Source organism: Montipora capricornis, chromosome 8 (genome assembly GCF_036669925.1).
Source record: "Montipora capricornis isolate CH-2021 chromosome 8, ASM3666992v2, whole genome shotgun sequence".
In the NCBI taxonomy this organism is placed as follows: domain Eukaryota; kingdom Metazoa; phylum Cnidaria; class Anthozoa; order Scleractinia; family Acroporidae; genus Montipora; species Montipora capricornis.
Window position 1 is genome coordinate 42,091,218 of NC_090890.1, and position 20,000 is coordinate 42,111,217.

Genomic DNA, 20,000 nt, shown 5'->3' on the forward strand with positions numbered 1-20,000 from the left:
AGTTGGTTTACTATAGAAGACAAACTGCCAAGTGAACCTTGGACGGCTAACTGAGGCTTTTATAGCTAGACTCTGTCTATTAAAGAAGCCAGTTGTACAGCTTCTTCTATGAGCAGGTAGGTATTACATGTGCTCTTTAACAGTTATGAATGAGGCCTTAACAGATTTGGCCAATGCTAGTGTGCGTTATAAACTGATATCTAGGAACAAAGTCACTATGTCCTCATTTTATTTACAACAAAACCATTGATTTTATGACCTTGAACGACCGACTACAAAGAACACGAAGATAACTAACGCGACATGAATAGCCCCTTTTAGTATAGTTACGTTCCATTAACCGTATTTTACTGATGGGGCAGTAAAATCTCATTTAAAATGTTTCAAACCACTTCAATTTTCATATTTCTTTGTCTATTAATTATTCATTTTCATGATCTGAAACAAAGGCAAATCAAAATGCGACTGACTTTAAAAATTTTAACCCATTGACTCTTGGGGGTTTCCCGTTGACAAATAAAATCGTCTGGGATTAGACTGAGTAAAATACCAAGTATGGGGGGTTTAGTCCTGTCTTGGGGTGAAAGGGTTAATTAAACCAGGAAAAATCTTTCAACCACAACATATGCAGTGGCTCCCTGCTATATGCTTTTGAGTTTGGTGCACTCCATGTTCCCAAGGAAAGCAGACTACATAGGTGACTGCATGAAAAGTAATTTAGCAATTTTATTTTTCCTTTCTCCTTCTAAAGCTAAGGTTTAATAATCCACCATTTTCAGATAGAATAAAAGAACTGAAGAAGTTAAACCATTCAATTGTCATCAACTTTCTGGAGTTGCTTGATATTCTCATCAAGTCTCCTTCATCACCCAAGGTAAGCAACAAGAACCAGAGCTCCAGTAAAAATGTTCAGAATATGTATTTAGGGTTAGGGTTAGACTTAGGGTAAGGGTTTCTAAGGGTAACCTAAAACATTAGCAATCTCATTTCATGGTGTCTTACTTTCAGTTACACCTCCTTGGTTTTTCCACTTCAATAATAAAAATTTAAGGTTCTTGTGGCTGGTAATTGAGTGGTTGGGGAAAGGAGACCCTAATTTACAGCACAACACTTGGTAACCAAGGGATACACTAAGTTTCAGGTTTCTTGTAGTTATTTGTTGATCCACGCTATGAAATCCATGACACATACTTTTTGAATCGTACCACTTTTTTTTCTTGTATCTTATCACACTAAAGAAGGTTGGAGCACCCAACCATGTACATTTGTCGCATGGCCCAACGCTTACTTATCATTTGTGCCATCAAAACAAGCTGTGTGTTTCATATTGCAATATTTGTCATTTAACCATGTTGCTTTTTTTTCTTCTTGTTTCTTTTCAGAGGGAGAAAAAACTAGAAGATTTGAATTTGTTGTTTATTAATATTCATCACTTGATCAATGAACTAAGGCCACATCAGGTAAGCTCTTGGTTCGCAAGTGTCTGATCAAGAAGTTGCTGAAAGATGTGTTGCTGAGCATCTATAGATTATTTAATTGCCAATAATAAAATATTATTGTTGTAGATGTAGATGTCCACAGAGTACAAAATCCCTAGGGGTTCCTTACTATCAGTTATCTCCTCCAATTGGAATAGCACAGGACACATTTTTGGGGATCAAAGAAACATGGAATGGAACTACTGAGAACCAAAGAACTTGCTAAAATTAAATTTTGGGAAACATCTTAAAGCTTCCCCAGTAATATTTGTGCAGAAACTTGATTTTTCAAGTTACTACCTCAAGTAAAGTCTAAGGAAACATCATTACTTTCCACAGCATACACTTTACTCAATAAATCTGGTTATTTTTCATATTTCAGGCACGGGAGACACTGAGAGTTATGATGGAAAGGCAGAAACAACAGCGACTTGAAACTGCTGACAAACTGTACAAGTAAGTTCTTGGAGTTCTTGTGTGGTTTAAAACCCATTGACTTCAGAACATGACTGCAGCGTGGTTTAGTGGTTAGGGCGTTGGGTTTGCATGTGGCTGCTACGGGTTCAAATCCCGTTCTGACTTCTGGTTTGGATTTGTTTCCAGTTGTCCTGGATTCAACTCTACCACCCTTTGTAAATAGCCAACTGGCTGCCTCCTGCCAGTTGGGGTTCTTAATAATGTTTCTGTTAAGTTTGAATATTCTTGTTACTTTCACATTGTTAACGGGGAAGTGCCTGTAAACTAGCGTTATAGCTAAGTGCACTTCCACCATAAACAAAGCATTCTTTAGAACTGCACCCTTCCCCCCAGCCCCCCCCCCCCCTCCATTGACAAGTAGATTTTGTCTCACTCCTAGGAGTCAATTTTCTCTCCCCCGAAAAGTACCGTAGCTACTTTTTGGGGGAGAGAAACGACCGCTGGAAATACGTCTGCGTTTGCAGGCTAAGGAGTCAATGGGTTAATGAAAATTAATTGTCTTGGTACAGGCACTTGGACAGAGTTGTTGCAATTCTTCAGTCATGTTCATCATCCCTGCAGATGGCCACTAGACAACAAGATGGCTCATTTGAACAAATGGAGGTACATTATGCTGTGGTATTAGAATTCCAAACTTGATTTTTAAAAAAAATCTAAACAGGGAGAGACCTTTTCTCAAGATCATAATCTTTCTTTATTAATAATGCCAGCAATAATAAGTAACTCTAATTATCCTTTTTTGTTCAAATTTTTTTTAGTCACTTTTTAAAAAATGTTAAGTAGTAGTCTTTGGTCCCCATTCTATTCTCTGGGTAGTAATAGTATATTATGTTTGTAAAATTTATCGAATTTCTTTCCCCATCAGGTTGATGAATCTAAAAACCACAATGAAGATGATGAGTTCAGCAGAAAAGATGAAATAATGTGCAGTGCTTTGGAAGAGATTTCTTAGCAAATTTTTTTGAGGCATAATTAGAACTTCTTGTGGTTGACTCCAATGACACAGAAACAGCAGCACAGCTGCTAGTAGAAAATGGTTGGAAAAGAAACCAAGGTATTGCCATGGTTTATAATACCCAACAGTTATTTTTGGAGAAGATTTTTCTTTTTCTTTTGTTGAAAGAGAGAAATGATCATGAGTCTCTAGAAATTGCTAACCATGGATGTACAAATATTTTGAAACTTAGTTTGTTTCATCAGGCATAAAGTGTACAATGTATGACCACATTAATACCACTATAAAAATACTGTGGGAATTTTTTGGAAGTTTAATTTGTGAAAGAAAAATGTGTAAATAGGTGTTGTGCTTAAACTCAGGGGGGCTATTTACCTAGGACATCTACCATGGGCAGGCACTATAATGATATACAGTACCAAAACAATATCGTGTACTATTAGAGCTACATATTACACAAAGATAACTTGAATCTCCTGGAGGACAAAGCGCAGCTCAGTTGACAATAATTATGGAATACAGTGCTGTGTCACTGCACCACCACACGTACGTAATGCGTGCCTATTTTTTACTGTATGACGTTAGAAGACATGTGGCTACTAGTAAAATAATTAACCCAGAAAGATTGAAGAAAATAAAAGGGAATCAGAAACATTGGCTTCGAGGCTGACATGTTGATCATTTTCAAGTTCCCTTACAAGTTCTTTTTTACCACAAGGTTAAGTGTGCACTCTGAGTGTCTGACAGCTTTCTAAGACAAAAGTTCACTGAAGTTAGAGGTGCTTTCAATTGGGAAATCCGGATTTAGATCTTAAAATCTGATCTTCAGATTTCCAATCGAACACAAAATCTGGAAACGGATTTTGTTGCGGATTCACTAATTGGAAATCCATGTTGGGTAAGGATTTCAATGAACAAAACCCATCACGAAATCCGTTTTCGGATTTTGTGTTTGATTGGAAATCCAAAGATCCGAATTTTAAGATCTAAATTCGGATTTCCCAATCGAAAGCACCCTAATCCCTGTCCGGCGGGGTTAGTATTTGAATGGGAGACCCAAAAATATACGACTTGCTCTCTGAAACGTAGGACCGAAAATTCTATTTTAACGCTCAAAAATGCAAACTAAGCGAGGTACAGATTTTGTTAGACTGCTTTATGCAAAGCAAATGTTGATGCAAAAGTAAATAAATTTTGATACAGCTGTACACAGGTTTTAGGAAGAGCAGAAGGAAGTTATTTTGCCATCAGCAACGAAATTTGCGACATGAACACAACTTAAATTTTGGGCCTAGAGTATAAAAAGTTACCATCAGCGAAAAACATTTTGGTTTCATGAATGCCAAGACTCAACAGGCCGTTCTTCGCAAACTTCAACTTTTATTTAACTGATGTCGCTCGCCTTCAACCTTTCTTCTCACACAGCTCAACTATCTGACAACGAACAGAACTTTTGCAAAAAAAAAAACATCCTAACACAATGAATCATTTTTAGAACAAGACGCCGACCGGAAAACGCGGCGTAAACATACTTTTACCGATGTATGAACACCTAATCAACTTGTCAGTCGGTTCTGACGATAAACCACTAATTTCCGATTTAAATACAATTTAAGGAATCACAAATTGTTAAAGAAAACTACCGTCACACAATACAACTCAACTTTCTCAACATTGGGATATTTTCGCTACGTTCAATTTTCTATTGTACTTTTGGCTGCACAAGTAAATCGCAAAATCGAAAGTGACACCGAATTCAGCGGGTGCCGTGATCAAGTTACCTTGCATGTTTACTCACAGGATATATCTGTGTCAAAATGATGGCAAGACACTGGGTTTTTGTTTTTATCAGTTTGTTTTTTTTCTTTCAAGTGTTTTAAAAATTGACAAGAAATGTGCAAATTCAACACAAAAATCACAATCGCCCAACTCTTGCGGTTGATCAAAAATTTACTCTCCTAGACGAGGTTATTTATCAACAGGTAATTCCATCATTTTGGATATAGCATCTGCTTTATTATTGATCAACGTCAGAAATTCTTGCCGATTCTGGGGCTCATTTTGATCGTTGCGATTTTCCCGACTTCCTTGCAAGTGTGTAGCAGAGTCCCCTTTCTCCCCTCCCTGAAAAAGAATTGTATTTGCCCCAGTCTTCCTGTCCGGTGTTTTGAAGTAAATGGAGGACAGGGTCCATTTTCGTTGGTCGGCTGGATAAATGTCGAATTTTTATTGTATTTCATGTAGTTGTAGTTTCGGTTGTTTGTCTAAACCAAAAGTAAATATTTTTGAAGATTTACTTTGATAAGAGGAGAAAAAGCCGATCATGTCTTGGTCGCTTGCGCAAATAGCATCGCATAGGACTTCATCCTCCGGTTTGCGTCCATGGAGTTTACGATTATCGTTTTGGAAACCATCGTCTTTATCAAGCCTTTTGCGTAGGGAAACTTCACTTAACGTCTGTTTTGGCTCACAGGGAAGGACTATCTGCTCTGGGTGCTTCAGAAAGTTTGATTTATCAAAGAGATTGTGCCGACAAGAGAGAAAAGCTAGCGCTCCGATAGTGCTACTATCGTCTGATGACGTAACACGGTGTTTTTATGGGAATCGTTCCGTTTACAGCAGCTCTTCAGCTTTTAATGAACGCAATAGAACGACAGCTATTTATGTCGTAGCTTTAGCGATAACAGTTATGGGATTTTCCTATCTTGCCGTTCCTCTTTATCGTCTCTTCTGCCAGGTGAGTAATAATTAGCAACATCTGTCACCAGTTTCCATATTCTCGATCCAATGGTAGGCAACAGCCAGTAGGGACGAAGGAGTGCATTTTCATTACGGGTGGGGTGAGAGGATTACGTAATTTGAACCTAGTAGTACACTCTTCACAGCGATCTGAGAACATCCCCCAAAAAATGTCAAAAGGACTCTTGAAATAACTGTGGATCACCCCTGATGAGGAGGGCATTAGACAGGAGTGTTGAAACTGGTAGGGTCTTTGAAGGATTAATTTTCCAGACCAGAGGGGCATTAAGTCCAATCATTCTGCAAATAGCTACTAAGCTTATCATCTTTCTCAATTTAGCAATTTCTTGTGACTGATAGTATAAGCTTTGAAAATGACGCTTCTAACAACAAAGAATCTCTTCAGGGCTGGTTATCATGTTACCGCCTTCTGGTCGATGCATTAAGCTCACATACATGGTGATTAACATGGTCACTGATGATTATGATGATGTTGATGTTAATGATGCCTCTTGTGCTGCTCTTATGTTGAAACTACTACATGCTACTACTGGTGCAGTCAACTCTCTCATAAGGGGATACCATCAGGAATTGGACAAAGCATCTGTTAGTATAGCTGTCTGCTTATAAGAATTATTCCCATAACGTGCCACTACAAATACATGATAGACTCTTGTTTATGTCAAATGAACAGACAGCTTGCTTCCCGGCAGACAAATGGAAATTTGACAAAACCATCCCCACTGTTCTGTTGCTCTGTCAAAGGTGATAGTTTTGTTTGAATTGCAAATTAAAGACAAATTTCATCGCCAAGAGTCATTATTATTATACGTGGGGTGTCCGCTTAAGAGAGAGCGTAAACAAAAGAAAAATTTAAATTTTTTTTGAGTGTCCATGTCCGTTTACGAGAGAGTGTCCGCTTACGGGAATGTGTAAATACGGAGTTTGACTGGAAGGTAAAATGGGGAATTGAAAAAAGCATCTGTACGTAGAGCTGTCCGCTTACGAGAGTGTCCATTAGCGGAGAGTTGACTGTATATGCTTCACTACATTCACAAACCTGTTAAATTAATTTGGTTGGCTTCTGTTTAGGCAACCGGCTTAGGTGGAACAGTAAAGAGAGAAGATGCAGGGGAGAAGATTGAGCAGATGCAAAGAAAGCCAGAAAGAGAGCTGTTGATCAGGTTTAACGCAGATAAGAGTGGTGCCATGCGATGGAATTTTAAGCCTCAACAGACAGCTGTCAAGGTTAATGTAGCAATAAGAATATAAGCCATGCTTTTTAAGTCAGTGTTAAGGGTTGACATCACCAGCCCAGTCACTGTTGCTGTTTTGCATTAAGCATGACTAATAATGTTATTTATTATTTCTGGATTATTTTCTACTTTGATTGATATAATTATTTGTAGTAATTACTTATAAATTATAAGTACTGGTTATGATTTACCAGTATGTTTAGAAATTTATTTAACTTGTGTACTTTTTCTTCAAGATTGTGCCTGGTGAGACAGCTTTGGCATTTTATACTGCTACAAATCCAACTGATCAAGCTATTACTGGAATTTCTACATATAATGTAATTCCTTTTGAGGCAGGACAGTATTTCAACAAAATACAAGTAAGACGGGAAATGATATGTTTTATGTCTCTGATATTTCTCGGGCTACAGTATAAAATACATTGCTAGCCCTGAGATGCTTGAGGTGCCTGAGATATAAGTTAAGCTTGTTGGCTCATCAGCCAAATAAAAAAGGGGGAAGCTTATTAGTGGCTGACTGGCTTGTCAGTCACTGAAGAGGAACCCAAAAAATACCTTCCTCATTCTTTTATGTCTTGTTTTGACTGATAAGTTGTTGAGCTGCAAAACCATTGAAATTTATGTAGTAATGATACGCTTTTTATCTCATTCTTTTATTTAATATTCCCACTGCTGGGCTACCAAGCCACTTCTTTATAACAATTTGGTTTTATCAAACGAGTTGATAAAGGTGAAATCACCAGCGTGAAAGATTTGGAAAGCTTTCTAAATCTTTCATGGTGGTAATTCGACCTTTGTCAACTCATTTGATAAAACCAAATTTTCATGTTTCACTTTCCTACCAACGCAGCGCCACAGTTTTTTTAGAAACCAGAAATTTGTTTACTTTTTTTATGACCACTTCAAATGTGGCCCTGTACAGTATATAAGATCTACCCTTTTACTGTCAGAATTCTGATACATTGCAACTGAATTTAATTTAAAACAAATCAGCCTTTTTTGCTCACTAAAACATTTAGGCTGGAATAATATTATTGATTTGTCTTTAACATATTTACCCCTGAGAGTGGCACTTAATAGATTTTACTCTGTCTGACACCAGACAATTTTACTTGTCAATGGAGGCGGTCCAGGGCGGTTCAGGTGTCAATGCCTTTGATCAAAGTAAAGCACTAATGTAAGGGCATAAAGGACACACCATCGGCTTCCTTTGGTACCAACATCTATGCTGTCAGGATCAAGTCATTCAGGACTCAAGACATTGCTCTGATTACTTAGGCTCATTATGTTTTCTTCTGTTTACAGTGTTTCTGCTTTGAAGAACAAAGACTCAACCCTCGTGAGCAGGTAAAATCAATTTTTGCCCTGGAATTGCCTTGTAATGGCTGAGTTATGCCTTCAGGAAGCAGATTTAAACAATTTTTGTAACCAGTTTTTAATAGTGTTTATGATAATCTCATCAGGTTGATATGCCAGTATTTTTCTACATTGATCCTGAATTCACCGAAGATCCAGCCATGGCAAAAGTGGACACAATTACACTATCCTATACATTCTTTGAGGCCAAGGAAGCAGAAAAACTTGGGATATGAATGACTGGGATATTACAAAAAATAATGCTGTCTGTTAGAGGGCCTCCCTCTCTTGAGCCAAAGAATAAAATGGGCATAATGTAAAGAGCTGTTTTTGTTTTGTATTTTTGCCACAGACTTTATCAGGGTTCAAATTGGTATCTTCTGGTAGGCAAAGCATACAAGTAACGTACAATGTTGTATAGCCAAGAGATGACAAGTAATTTTTAAAAAAGGGTTAGTGATGAAACTGTCAAACAGCATGGTGAAGGTATAGTGCAAAGGATTCCATGTTCACTGACCATTTTTTTGGACTTAATTTCACTGGAACCTGCTGTGTTACAGTCTACCCTGTGAGCTGAAGATTTCCGGGGAGAAAATACAAACAAGAACATTAAGGAGACACCAAAACATTATTTTTCAGCAGTGACTGGGAACTCAATCATTTTCCTTTTTCCACCGTATCCATGGTCGTTTTTCGTGACTTTTAGATGCCTGAAGTTAGTGACCTTAGAACCAGAAATCAGCTAGTCTGAACTGGTGAAATTGACCAAGCGCAATGGCAGCCTGTAGGTTAAATCCGTCACCAACACTCAAGGTATTGACTGCTTTGAATGAAGGCATGTACTAAAGTCAAACCAGATCAACTCAGATTGCTCACCTCGGATAGATGTAAAAAAAAAAAAAAGGCTTCGAGAAATCACCCTAACCCCTTGTTTTGTCCTCAACCCTGACAACCCTGACATGCCATGTTTGAAAAATAAAATGGAGAAATTCAACTAATATTATGACTGGATTGCCATATGGCAACCCAGTAAATAGATTGCAGGTCCTTTCAGTGCTGGTGAGCGCAGGCCACAGGCTCTCTCAAGTCATGAATTTTCTCAATAAAAGTCATCGCTGTTCAAAGAGGCAGGTACAAAAGTCGGACTGGAGCAACTCGTATCGCTCACCTCGGATCGAACAAAAAACAGTTTTGTAAGAGAAAGCTATGCGACGTTTGCCCCGATTTTACCAAGGTTAGCTTTAAGATTTGGAGTGGGCCCCTAGCCTATGGAGAGGCCAAATGGAGTACCCCTAAAAATAGTTTAGAGGTATAAGAAGGATGAGTTCAAACCTTTTATGGCCCACAGTTGCAGGTCTCGTACTGGTAGGCCGCCATTAAAAAAAAGAGATAAGCCGCGCACTGGCCACTACCCAGAATAGTAAACATGCTTTCTTGAAGAAGAGGCACTGAAGAGAGGCGGGTTTTAAAAGGATTGAAATTTTTGCTTCATTAATCGAACAGCCTTTACTTGGAAGTTCAACTTCGAAAAGTATTTTAGGGGTACTATTTTAGGGGTACTCCATTTTGGTACAGTAAAAAGCCACATATGAGAACCGACAAGCTTACGACAGGCTTACAACTCGTTTACGATTGTCGTGTACGCCAGAGAAAATGTCTTAGCATTTTAAAACATGTTTTAAAACGCTGCGACAATCGTAAGTCATGTCGTAGGCCTGTCGTAAGTTTGTCGCATGCGCCAAAATCGCACTGTGTAAATCGGCCCTAAGTAAGACACGGACTCGGGAACTTAAGCACAAGCGTGTTTTTTTTCCGGACTTTAAGTTTAACTTATCTTGCGGCCACCTCTTTTGCATTTTTACGCCAATTCTGTCTTTGGAAGAGAGGACGACACCACAGGGTATCATATACCATTTCTTAACTTGTAGACAGCCGTTCTATTTTGGACCATTCTGCAGCCGAGTAAGTTCTTATGTTTAACGCTCTGTCACGATACGATTTTTGTCCTATGATTTAAGAACCTACAGGCTGAATTTTGACATTTAAATATCCAAAAATAGAAGAACTTGTTCAGCCCGGCAAAAAAAAAAAACGTTCTTCTACACAAAAATCACTCCAATTTTGATGGTCAAAATTCTGGTTTTTAATTGTGAGAACCTTCTGACAAAAAGTTATTGTGTATGTTATTGTTTAGCAAGCAAGGTAAGCATTCTTGTTGTTGCAAATACAAGTGCTCAAACCATTGTGTATTTAGTAGTTCAATATTTCTGCCAATTGTTTCATTAGGGGCGCTTTTCTTTTGTCAGGACTGGCTGGCCAGACCCGTCAGTTTGCAAAAAAATGCAACAATTTGAAGGAACACTTGCAAGGCAATCCTTCGCATTCTTCTGGAGGAGTATATATCATCCTCAAAACGTGTTAATTTAAGGCGTTGTTGAGTTAGTCCTTCCAAATGCCTGGTCTGGCCGGTCGGTTCTGTCAAATGGAAAGCGTCCTAGGACAACCTCTGAAAAATAAGAACCTAATAAGAACGCAATCAGCCTGAATTGTGAAAAACTACCCAAAAAATATAAGAACCTGTTCAGCCTGACCTCAAAAATTCTAGGTTCTTATGTGGGCTTTTACAGTACTCCATACATAGGGGTACTCCATGGGGCGGTCGTTAGGCCTCTGAGCCACCTGGCCCTCGGTTAACACGGCCGGGTTGCTTAGCTGCCTAGGTGATCAGTAGGCACGCGGCATTCCCATTTTCAGTTTAATTAATTAATTAATAGTGTGAAAAAGACCACAGAAGTACAATGGCTGGCGTTGAAGAAAACTGGCAAAAAAAAAGCTCGTCTATCAGCCAGAACAAGGAGTTACTCAGCGATGTAAAGTTTATTGTTGCCGTGTCGAATGACGAAAGTCAAATCGAAAGTAATGTGACACTGAAGGTGATTCCAGCTCACAATAAGCAGCCCTGTGTTCTATGCCATGTTCAACGGTCAAATGGCGGACACTAGGGACTCTATTGAACTGCCAGACTGTGAGTACGAGAGTGTACTGGAGTTTTTACGTTTTTTGTACAGCGATGAAGTACAGCTAGTACCGCTCAAATGTAAGTTACCACCCTCGTGCGCGACACGAATTGCGTCGCGCGCTACAGGAATCATGTCGCGCGCGATGGTAAGAAATCTGTAAGTGCAGTTGCTTGACGCTCGCGCGCGATTTTAATTGACTTTTTGTTTCAAATTTTAACCGTGGTAGGTGTTATGCCTATAATAAATTTCAGTATCTTCGTACGTAAAAATGTGGCAATCGATTCGAAGTCAATTCCACGCATTTATTAACTTTACACAGAATATCGCTGGTACAATTACGTATTGTTTTCGTTACGAATTTTACCCACCAAATGGTCGATGTTTCAACGAAATCATCGCTTGTTCGTATGTGAAGAATTTATTTTTCATCGGAATTTCCTCTTGTAAACCAGATGCATGTTTAGTGTCACTTAAAACGTCGTCTCCAATATACCTGCCCGAGGCAGGTAGGCCATACTTGCCAGTCGGTCCCAACGCGAGCGTTGAAATCGCCTAGCAGATATATGCCCTCGGAACTTGGGATTTCGGATAGTGTTTCCTGCAGAGCCGCGTAGAATTGATCCTTGGCTTCTGGGGTGGAGGTCAGAGTCGGGGCTTCGCTGCTGCTGCTGCTGCTCTGTTGACTTGCCCTTCTTATACCCCCAATTCCTGTTGTCGAGTAACTTTTGCCTGACTGCGTGTTAACTTACTTGGAATGGTGAGCATGTAAAGTGGTCTGTATCATGTTCCCTCTTCCTAGCTTCCTTTTTTAATGTTGCATTAACTCTACCTTTTGTCCACCGAACTGGTGGCTTACAAGCCTTAGCACTATGTTCAAATATTCTCTGGAGGGAAAGGAAAGGAAAGGAACTTTATTTCAGTGGCTAGTTGTCCTAGCGCTGGAGCGCTAATTGGGGACACTGTAAACTGAAATTAACAATGAAAGTAAGTCAAGTCAAATGTTGGTTTTTGAGGAGAGGGGAAACCGGAGTACCCGGAGAAAACCTCTCGGTGCAGAGTAGAGAACCAACAAACTCAACCCACATATGACGCCGAGTCCGGGAATCGAACCCGGGCACATTGGTGGAAGGCGAGTGCTCTCACCGCTGCGCCATCCCTGCGCCATCCCTGCGCCATCCCTGCACATCTCTGGAGGGATGGAACTATTGATTGACCAGCCAATGTTAAAAGAGGTGCTGACATTTGTCCAGTTTAATAGCACTTGTTGATCTTATCTTCATGCAATTTTCTTTCGCCTCATTATTATATTTGTCGGCGTTTGCGTGTCAGTGCTCTCATTATGAACTTGCAATGGCTGGATTTCGTCAGCAACCTTGTAAAAAAAAAAATGTTTAAGCAGATTGGCTTTTTCAGTGTCATCCGTCGAATCGCTTTAAAAAAGTCTCTGCTTACGAGCCAGAAGGCCCATCAGGTCGGCACTTATCTTCGGTTTCATTAGCATGAAGCGGCTAGGAGTATTTCTACTCCCCCCTGGATGGGATGCTAGTCCATCGCAGGGTTATCCCCAGCATTTCGCCGGTACCCATTTATACATCTGGGTGTGGAGAGAGGCACCGTGAGAGTAAAGTGTCTTGCCCAAGAACACTACACTATGTCCTCAGCCAGGACCCGAACACGGACCACTCGATCCGGAGTCCAGCACTCTAAATATGAGGCCACCGCGCCCCGTCGAATCGCTTTAATTAGCGAAATTGTTAATTTGTATTTGGTTTTCCTGATTCCTTTTTCAGCAATTTGCATGCAACTTCGAGTTTCAAGGACGAGGCAAGCATGTGCGCCAACACCAATGCATGCGCATGGACTTGTTGTCAATGCTAACAAAAAGCATAATGATCAAAATGCTACTGATGATTAATAGTGTCAAGTCTTATCCGTACAATGTAAAAATCAATTCAATCGACGGAATTATTTTCTCTGAGGTTTGATCCATTTCCAGTCTGTTTTCCAAATACTTGGTGTAAAAGGACACCTGCAAAGCACAATGGCTACTAGCGTTGAAGAAAACTGGCAAACAAAAAGCTCATCTATTAGCCAAAGAACGAAATTTGTTTTCAACAAGGAGTTACTGAGCGATGTAAAGTTCATTGTTCCCGTGTCGAATGACGGAAGTGAAATCGAAAGCAAGGTGATTCCAGCTCACAAATTTGTGCTTGCAATAAGCAGCCCTGTGTTCTACGCTATGTTCTATGGTCAAATGGCAAGCGCTAGAAGCTCTATTGAACTGCCTGACTGTGAGTACGAGAGTGTACTGGAGTTTTTACGTTTCTTGTACAGCGATGAAGTACAGCTAACCGGAAGTAATGTAATACGTGTGCTGTACTTGGCGAAGAAATACTTAGTGCCTTCACTTGCGGAAAAGTGTAACAAATTTCTTCGAGATAACCTGGGGGCATCCAACGTTTTCTCCATTCTCCCACACGCCGAGAAGTTTGAAGATAAAGAGTTGGAAAATCGATGCTGGGAATTGATCGAGTTTAAGGCAGCCGAAGCTGTGACGTCAGATTATTTTGTTACGGTCGAGAGATCCCTACTGAAGTCTGTTGTAAAGAGGGATAGGTTGAATATCAAGGAAGCAGAATTGTTCAAGGCTGTTGATCGCTGGGCTAAGCGGAAATGTAACGAGCAAGGGTTAGCTACGGATGGTCAGGCAAAGAGAAGAATCATTGGAGACGAAATCCTAAAAGAAATAAGATTTCCCTTGATGTCAGAAAAGGAGTTTGCTTCTTTTGTAATTGACTCCAACATATTGAACGTTCAGGAAATTTGTGACATGGTGAAGCACTACAATCAAGTACTGACATCTCCTTTGCCATTTGCACAGTCTCCAAGGCTTGGCGTTGTTACAACTCGATGTCGGCGATTTACACACTTCAAACAGCCTGGAACAAATGCGGGTTGGTGGTCTTATGTTAGAGGCCCAGATTCTCTGTGCCTTAGTGTAGATAAGGCTATCAATCTTTTGGGAGTACAGCACTTCGGCTGTGAGGGTGGTGAGTATACAGTTGCCACAGAAATTACTGATGTGACACGTGGTTCATCTCAGGTGAAAAGATCTGGAACATATTCCTGTAAAAAAGACATGGATCATGCCTATTATGGATTTGATGTTTTGTTCAACTCTCCCGTGATTTTAGAGCCAGGGAACACATACAAAATTATTTCAAACATCAAGGGGCCACAATCATGGTACGGTCAACAAGGGAAAGTAGTTTTTGAGACTGCAGGAGTGGGATTTACGATTTGCACTTCAGATAAGCCTAATAATGGGACCAGTGAGACAACAGGCCAGTTTCCAAGCTTCCTTTTCCATTATTCTGGTTAACCATACCTCTGATTAATAACCTAGAACTGATCACTGTCATTACCGATATACAGAACTTTTTTGACACTCCCCTCATGGGGTTTTCAGTGACAATATGCTAATTAAGATACCAAAGGCAAGTAGTGTGTAGACATAAATAATAACATTGAGTAAAGACAAAAATAGTTAATCGTTTATGGTTAAAATTTCTTAATGGGGACATAGTTTTTGAGTGAATCCAGCTGTTGTTAACCCTTTCAGCCCCGTGGGGTTCCCCATTGACGAGTAAAATCGTCTGGCGTTAGACAGAGTAAAATCTATAAGTGGCACTATTGGGAGTTGAAGGGTTAATCAACAGTGATCTAAGGTGAGATTAGCCTGTGTAGCTGGCGCTAGTATTGCCGGGAGAGGCATAAGCCGCCGGGAGAATGCTGTGGGGCGCTGTGAACTACCTAGCCTACGATTACAGCCGCCTCTCATTGCTAACTGCCGCCTGGGCTGGCCCAAGCGGCGATTAGTGACGAGAAGCAGCTGTATTCGCGGGACATTACTAAACAATGAAACGGCGAAAAGAAGCACCAAAACACTATGTATTACCCCACCATACATTGAAGGCCTAAAAAGTTGTTGCCCATAATCTCAGTCTTAATCTGAATCCTAATCTTAATCTCAATGAATTAGGAGCAATAACATTTTATGCCTAATTAGGCCTACAACGATATATAATCTCAAATCCAACTTTTGTCGGTTAGTATTAAATGTATTGTGGGGTCATACATGGTGTTTTAGTGTTTCGTTTCGCTGTTTTGTGGTTTAGTAATGCCCGTATTCGCAGGCTATGAAATGCATATTTCAGAACGCCCCTCCCCATTTGCCGCTTGTTAATTTTTCCTTTCGCCAACAATACTTAGGCTAAGGTGATTTAAAAGATTGTAAATTTTAAATTAGTTTTTAAATTTTAAATTAGCTTTTAACACTCGTGGTGTTCCTATTTTAATTTATATTTGTATTGGAATGTTCTTTTAGTGTCCACAATTAGCTTATATTTAGCTAAATACTCTGACACTTAAATAAAGTTCATTCATTCATTCAACACAGACTCAAGTTTTGGCTAAGATAATTCCAGGTGTCCAGTGTTTAAATAACAATGAAATGTTTAATGCCCAGCAGCAGTTCTATACAAGCGAATTTTCAAAAGCTGGGAATTCGAACTCCCGATAGTACGAATATATCCTGACTGGGATACAATTCCGCAGTTGTTGCCCACTCTGGATGTTTTGCTACGATTGTTGAAAGAAAAGTCTAAATATATAACAAAGGACTTAATGTATAGTCCCTCGAGTCCTGATGTTTCCCGAGACGAAGTCGAGGGGAACATAAGGACTCTCGGGAAAAAAAACTGTTTCCCTCGGAACCATACTTTAAGTGTAAATTGTTTTTTGACACCATCAGGTAACGAGTATTGTCTAAACGTAGTTCAGACGCGAAGGATTTCACTACATTTGCTAAGTGATTTGAACATTTTGTTGTCCACTTGTAGTACTTCAGTCCAAGAGGTCGTTGCAAGCTTGTCCTGTTTATAATGTTGTCACCAAGGCAAAGGACGTGGATGGGTCCAGTAAATGGTATTCACTGCCTTGCTCTAATCTGGGGGCGGTACCAGAAAATTCCTCTCCCACAATATCTTGAGTTTTGGAAGAAAATTAGTCATTGAATTTGTAAATGCGCCCATCGATTCTGCAACACAGAAAATTGATGTTTCTTCTTATACAAATCAGATTTCGCAGAGACGACTACCTTTGAAAGGTCGTTTGCAACAGGCGGAAGGACTGAGTGATCCTTGCGCCCGCACGCCATGCGACATAAGCGGATTGTATGAATCGCTTCTGTTGACCCTGAGTCTTCTTTTTGTAAGATAATGCCTTAAACAAAGCTATGTCTCCTTTGTTTTCCGAGTTTAGGACAATCGGTGTAACAATGTTTTATCCGGGCAGTGTAACATGCTTTGGTAAAGTCAACAAATGGTATTCACACCAATAACATTTTCCACTTTTCAGTCTGTTTATCTTACAGAATGAATTAAAATTCAGGTTAATTTAATTTCAACCTAGGACCAATTTGTTAAATCTAGGTTATTATGAACTCTCTAAAAAAAGAGTTTTACCTGTTTTTTGGGGGGCTTGGATTTTTAGAGGGGGGGGGGGGGGGGATAAAAAAGAAAACACCCTTCTCTACCCTTTCCTTGCCTTCTGTTCTTCTTCCACTTACCGTCTCTCCCTTTCCTTCCCCCTTACTGTCCTTACTTACTACCTCGAGCTTCCACAACATTTCCAAGCCTTCACGACAACCACCAAATTATCAGCTCATCCACACAGTTAAAAGGCACTCTGACTCTCCAGTGCAACAAAAGCAAAAATTGTATGCAAGAGGTGGGCTCTTGATTCTGAAGGACAAATCGTCAAATATTGTACGAAGTTTATTTACGACGCTTTGCAAAATACACCAGGAAAAAGGCATCATTTCTAGTCATGATAACAAACCGATTTTCGCCGCAAACTCAGCGTTCGCACTGTGAAAAAAAGATGTTGGCACGGGCAAACAGAACAACAAAAGATAATCTTTGCAGTTTAATCAAAGAACAGAACTCGTCTCCGGTTCGGAAAATTACAAAAAACCTTATTGGGCCTGGGTTTACAAAATAATTAAAAATTAGAAAACCTACAAGATTTACATAAATTTCAATCATAACTACTAGAAAATTTATACTAAGAATTTAATTTTTAAAATTTGACACTTAACAATTAATTTGAAAAGATGTTGCGGTTGCCATTAGGACAGTATTAGGGAAAAAGCTTCGCCTAAAACGCTCGGTTTTGCGTTTAAAAGACGTCCAAGCGGTACAGTTTCTAAGGGAATAGTCATGGGCAATAGACCTTATCGAGGTTAGATGTTTTGACAAGGGTCCGCCTTTGGTAATTTTATCAAAAGCCCTCATACAGAGTTCATTGCGCCTATCTTCAAGTCTAGCGATTTTAGCAAGTTGTAAAGCTCCCTGGTATGAGGATCGAGGGTATATTATCCATAAAGCTCGCATTTGGACCCACTCTATTTCACTAGACAGATAGGCGGGAAGGGCGTTATGCCAAACCACGCAACTATACTCTAGGACGGAAAGGAACATGCAAACCTTCTCGCCTTACCTGTTACCAACATCATCAACACGTCGTTGCAAGAACAACAATTACCTAACATATGGAAATGCGCTTATGTTACGCCACTCCCCAAGAAACAACCTACCTCGTTCCCAGGGTCTCTCTTCTCTGTCTCAACAACAATGGAGGCAGAGAAGAGAGACCCTGGGAACGAGGTTGAGAAACATCCTGTAGAAGACCTTAAGAATGATGTCCGCCCCATCTCACTAATACCTTGGATGTCCAAAGTTGCCGAGGAAATTATCGTGTGTGACTTCGTTAAACCAGCTGCTTTGAACGTTCATGATCATACTAACCAGTACGGAGCAGTACCTAAGTCTTCTACAACTACTGCCTTACTGAGTATGATACACAATTGGGCCACAAGCACTGATGGAAATGGAAATACTGTCAGGGCAATTCTTTTTGACTATCAAAAAGCCTTTGACCTTATAGATCACAGTCTTCTCGTCAGCAAACTCTGCAATTTGGAAACCCCAAAAGTGTCATTAATTGGATCATTAACTTTCTTAGCAACCGCTTGCAAAGAACAAAGCTGCCCGAAAACTGCTACTCTGAGTGGGGCTCTGTTCCATCGGGAGTTCCCCAAGGAACAAAATTAGGGCCGTGGTTATTTGTTATTATGATCAATGATCTTATTCTCGGCGGTGACAGTGTATGGAAGTTTGTGGACGACACAACAATATCAGAAGTCATCTTAAAAGGCAAAACAAGTAGTGCGTGCTCAATTTATCGCGGATCAAGTAGAAGATTGGTCTCACTCAAATATATTATTTCAAGTGATTTATCCTGGAACCACCACATTGAAGAGGTCATTAAAAAAGCTTCAAAGAGACTGTACTTTTTAATCCAGCTAAAAAGAGCCAAAGTACCTTGTAACGAACTGAGGCTCTTTTATACCATTTGTATACGATCTGTGCTTGATTACGCCGTTCCTGTATCTCGTGACTCTTTACCCAAGTACCTTACAATTGAATTGGAACGTATTCAGACAGACATCCTCGAACACCTAAATCTACCAGTTTTCTAATCAGTACGTTGTGACCAATAAGGTCAAAGGCTTTCGAAAAATCCAATAAGCAAAGACGGAGGTGTTTATTAGGTGAATCTGGATAGGACAACCAGGTGTGCATCATGCTGAGGAGGCAAAGCGCGGTAAATGTACCTTTTAAGCAGCCAAACTGGTTAGGGTCAATCCTATTCCTGATATCGTCAATCATCCACTTGACCACAAAGTCCTCTAAAACCTTACACAGACAGGGCGTTAGGGATATAGGTCTAAAATCACCTTCATTTGTAGGAGACTGGATCTTTGAATCTTTCCAAATAGCAGGAACAATTCTAGAAACAATAGATGCGTTAAAATTTGTGGTGACAGGCTCCGCTAATTCATAGGCGAATTCTTTCAGAATACGACATGGCACATTGCCAGGTCCCTGGGCTGTGAAAGGCTGAACTGCTAAGAGCTTCCTGCAAACTTCATGAGGTTGGATAGTTGGAACACAAGTCTCGGTCGGCAAGAAAGCTGGTATTTTAGTGGCATCCAAAGGTGGAATGTCCTCATTCAGGACTTTAGCATCACATTCCAGCGAGTAAGACGATGCTTTCTCGGACCTGCCGGTCAGTCTGTTAACAGTACCCCACCACCTGCGGCAGTCGTCTTTCCTTAAATGCTGGACTTTGTTTTTATAGTATGCTTTCTTTCTTTCTGCAATTTCTTGTTGTACTTTATGTCTTAGTGACCACCACAGGGGAAGGTTTAGACTGCGAAGGGATTTCTATCGGTCTGTAATTAACAATTTAATGGCTGGTGTTCTCCAAGGCTTGTCAATATGGTAAATCACAGTTATTGAAAGCTAACCGTTCAAACTGAATGGGTCCTGAGACTTATACTGTTTATCAGCACTATTTGAAATGGGTGCTTAGCCTTAAATACTGCTTATCAGCGCTATTTGTAGGCAGCGAGCAGTCTGCCTTTTGCATTTATCATGATACACCAGCGAGGGAAGGAGAAAAAGAAGAAGTTCGAACTTCAGGATTATGTGGCGCTGAAAAGAAATAAAATGGAAAAGGAAACGCCCCTTCATCCAAATGTGATGTTTTTACTTGCTTTTTGATTATTACGAATTCAAAGTAAGCAAAAG

General features: G+C 40.0%; 3 protein-coding genes across 4 annotated transcripts in view; all 3 read left to right on the forward strand.

Moving 5' to 3' along the window:
* The window catches only part of LOC138059257 (mediator of RNA polymerase II transcription subunit 7-like), a 16,662-nt gene extending 13,100 nt beyond the window's left edge, over positions 1-3,562 (forward strand). For both annotated transcript variants that reach the window (XM_068904822.1, XM_068904821.1), the window contains exons 3-7: positions 780-874; positions 1,383-1,460; positions 1,861-1,934; positions 2,465-2,558; positions 2,821-3,562. In XM_068904822.1, the coding sequence (XP_068760923.1) occupies positions 780-874; positions 1,383-1,460; positions 1,861-1,934; positions 2,465-2,558; positions 2,821-2,907 (428 nt within the window). In that variant the 3' untranslated portion in view covers positions 2,908-3,562. The remainder of the gene's footprint in view (positions 1-779; positions 875-1,382; positions 1,461-1,860; positions 1,935-2,464; positions 2,559-2,820) is intronic.
* A 1,504-nt stretch (positions 3,563-5,066) lies between these two features.
* Positions 5,067-8,584, forward strand: LOC138059256 (cytochrome c oxidase assembly protein ctaG-like). The gene is made up of 5 exons (XM_068904820.1): positions 5,067-5,647; positions 6,742-6,897; positions 7,142-7,267; positions 8,213-8,254; positions 8,371-8,584. The coding sequence occupies exons 1-5, from the start codon at positions 5,234-5,236 to the stop codon at positions 8,497-8,499; spliced, it is 867 nt and encodes a 288-aa protein (XP_068760921.1). The 5' UTR covers positions 5,067-5,233; the 3' UTR covers positions 8,500-8,584.
* Positions 8,585-13,279: 4,695 nt separating this feature from the next.
* Positions 13,280-15,754, forward strand: LOC138059263 (BTB/POZ domain-containing protein 2-like). The gene has a single exon (XM_068904828.1). It carries the CDS (start codon positions 13,325-13,327, stop codon positions 14,663-14,665), a length of 1,341 nt encoding a protein of 446 aa, XP_068760929.1. The 5' UTR covers positions 13,280-13,324; the 3' UTR covers positions 14,666-15,754.
* The last annotated feature ends 4,246 nt before the right edge of the window (positions 15,755-20,000 follow it).

Bases quoted from the DNA above. Each gene is read 5' to 3' on its own strand.
- LOC138059256 (XM_068904820.1), top strand. From the start codon at position 5,234: ATGTCTTGGTCGCTTGCGCAAATAGCATCGCATAGGACTTCATCCTCC. The intron at 5,648-6,741 runs GTGAGTAATAAT...GCTTCTGTTTAG, and splicing joins TTTATCGTCTCTTCTGCCAG to GCAACCGGCTTAGGTGGAAC. The intron at 8,255-8,370 runs GTAAAATCAATT...TAATCTCATCAG, and splicing joins GACTCAACCCTCGTGAGCAG to GTTGATATGCCAGTATTTTT.
- LOC138059263 (XM_068904828.1), top strand. From the start codon at position 13,325: ATGGCTACTAGCGTTGAAGAAAACTGGCAAACAAAAAGCTCATCTATT.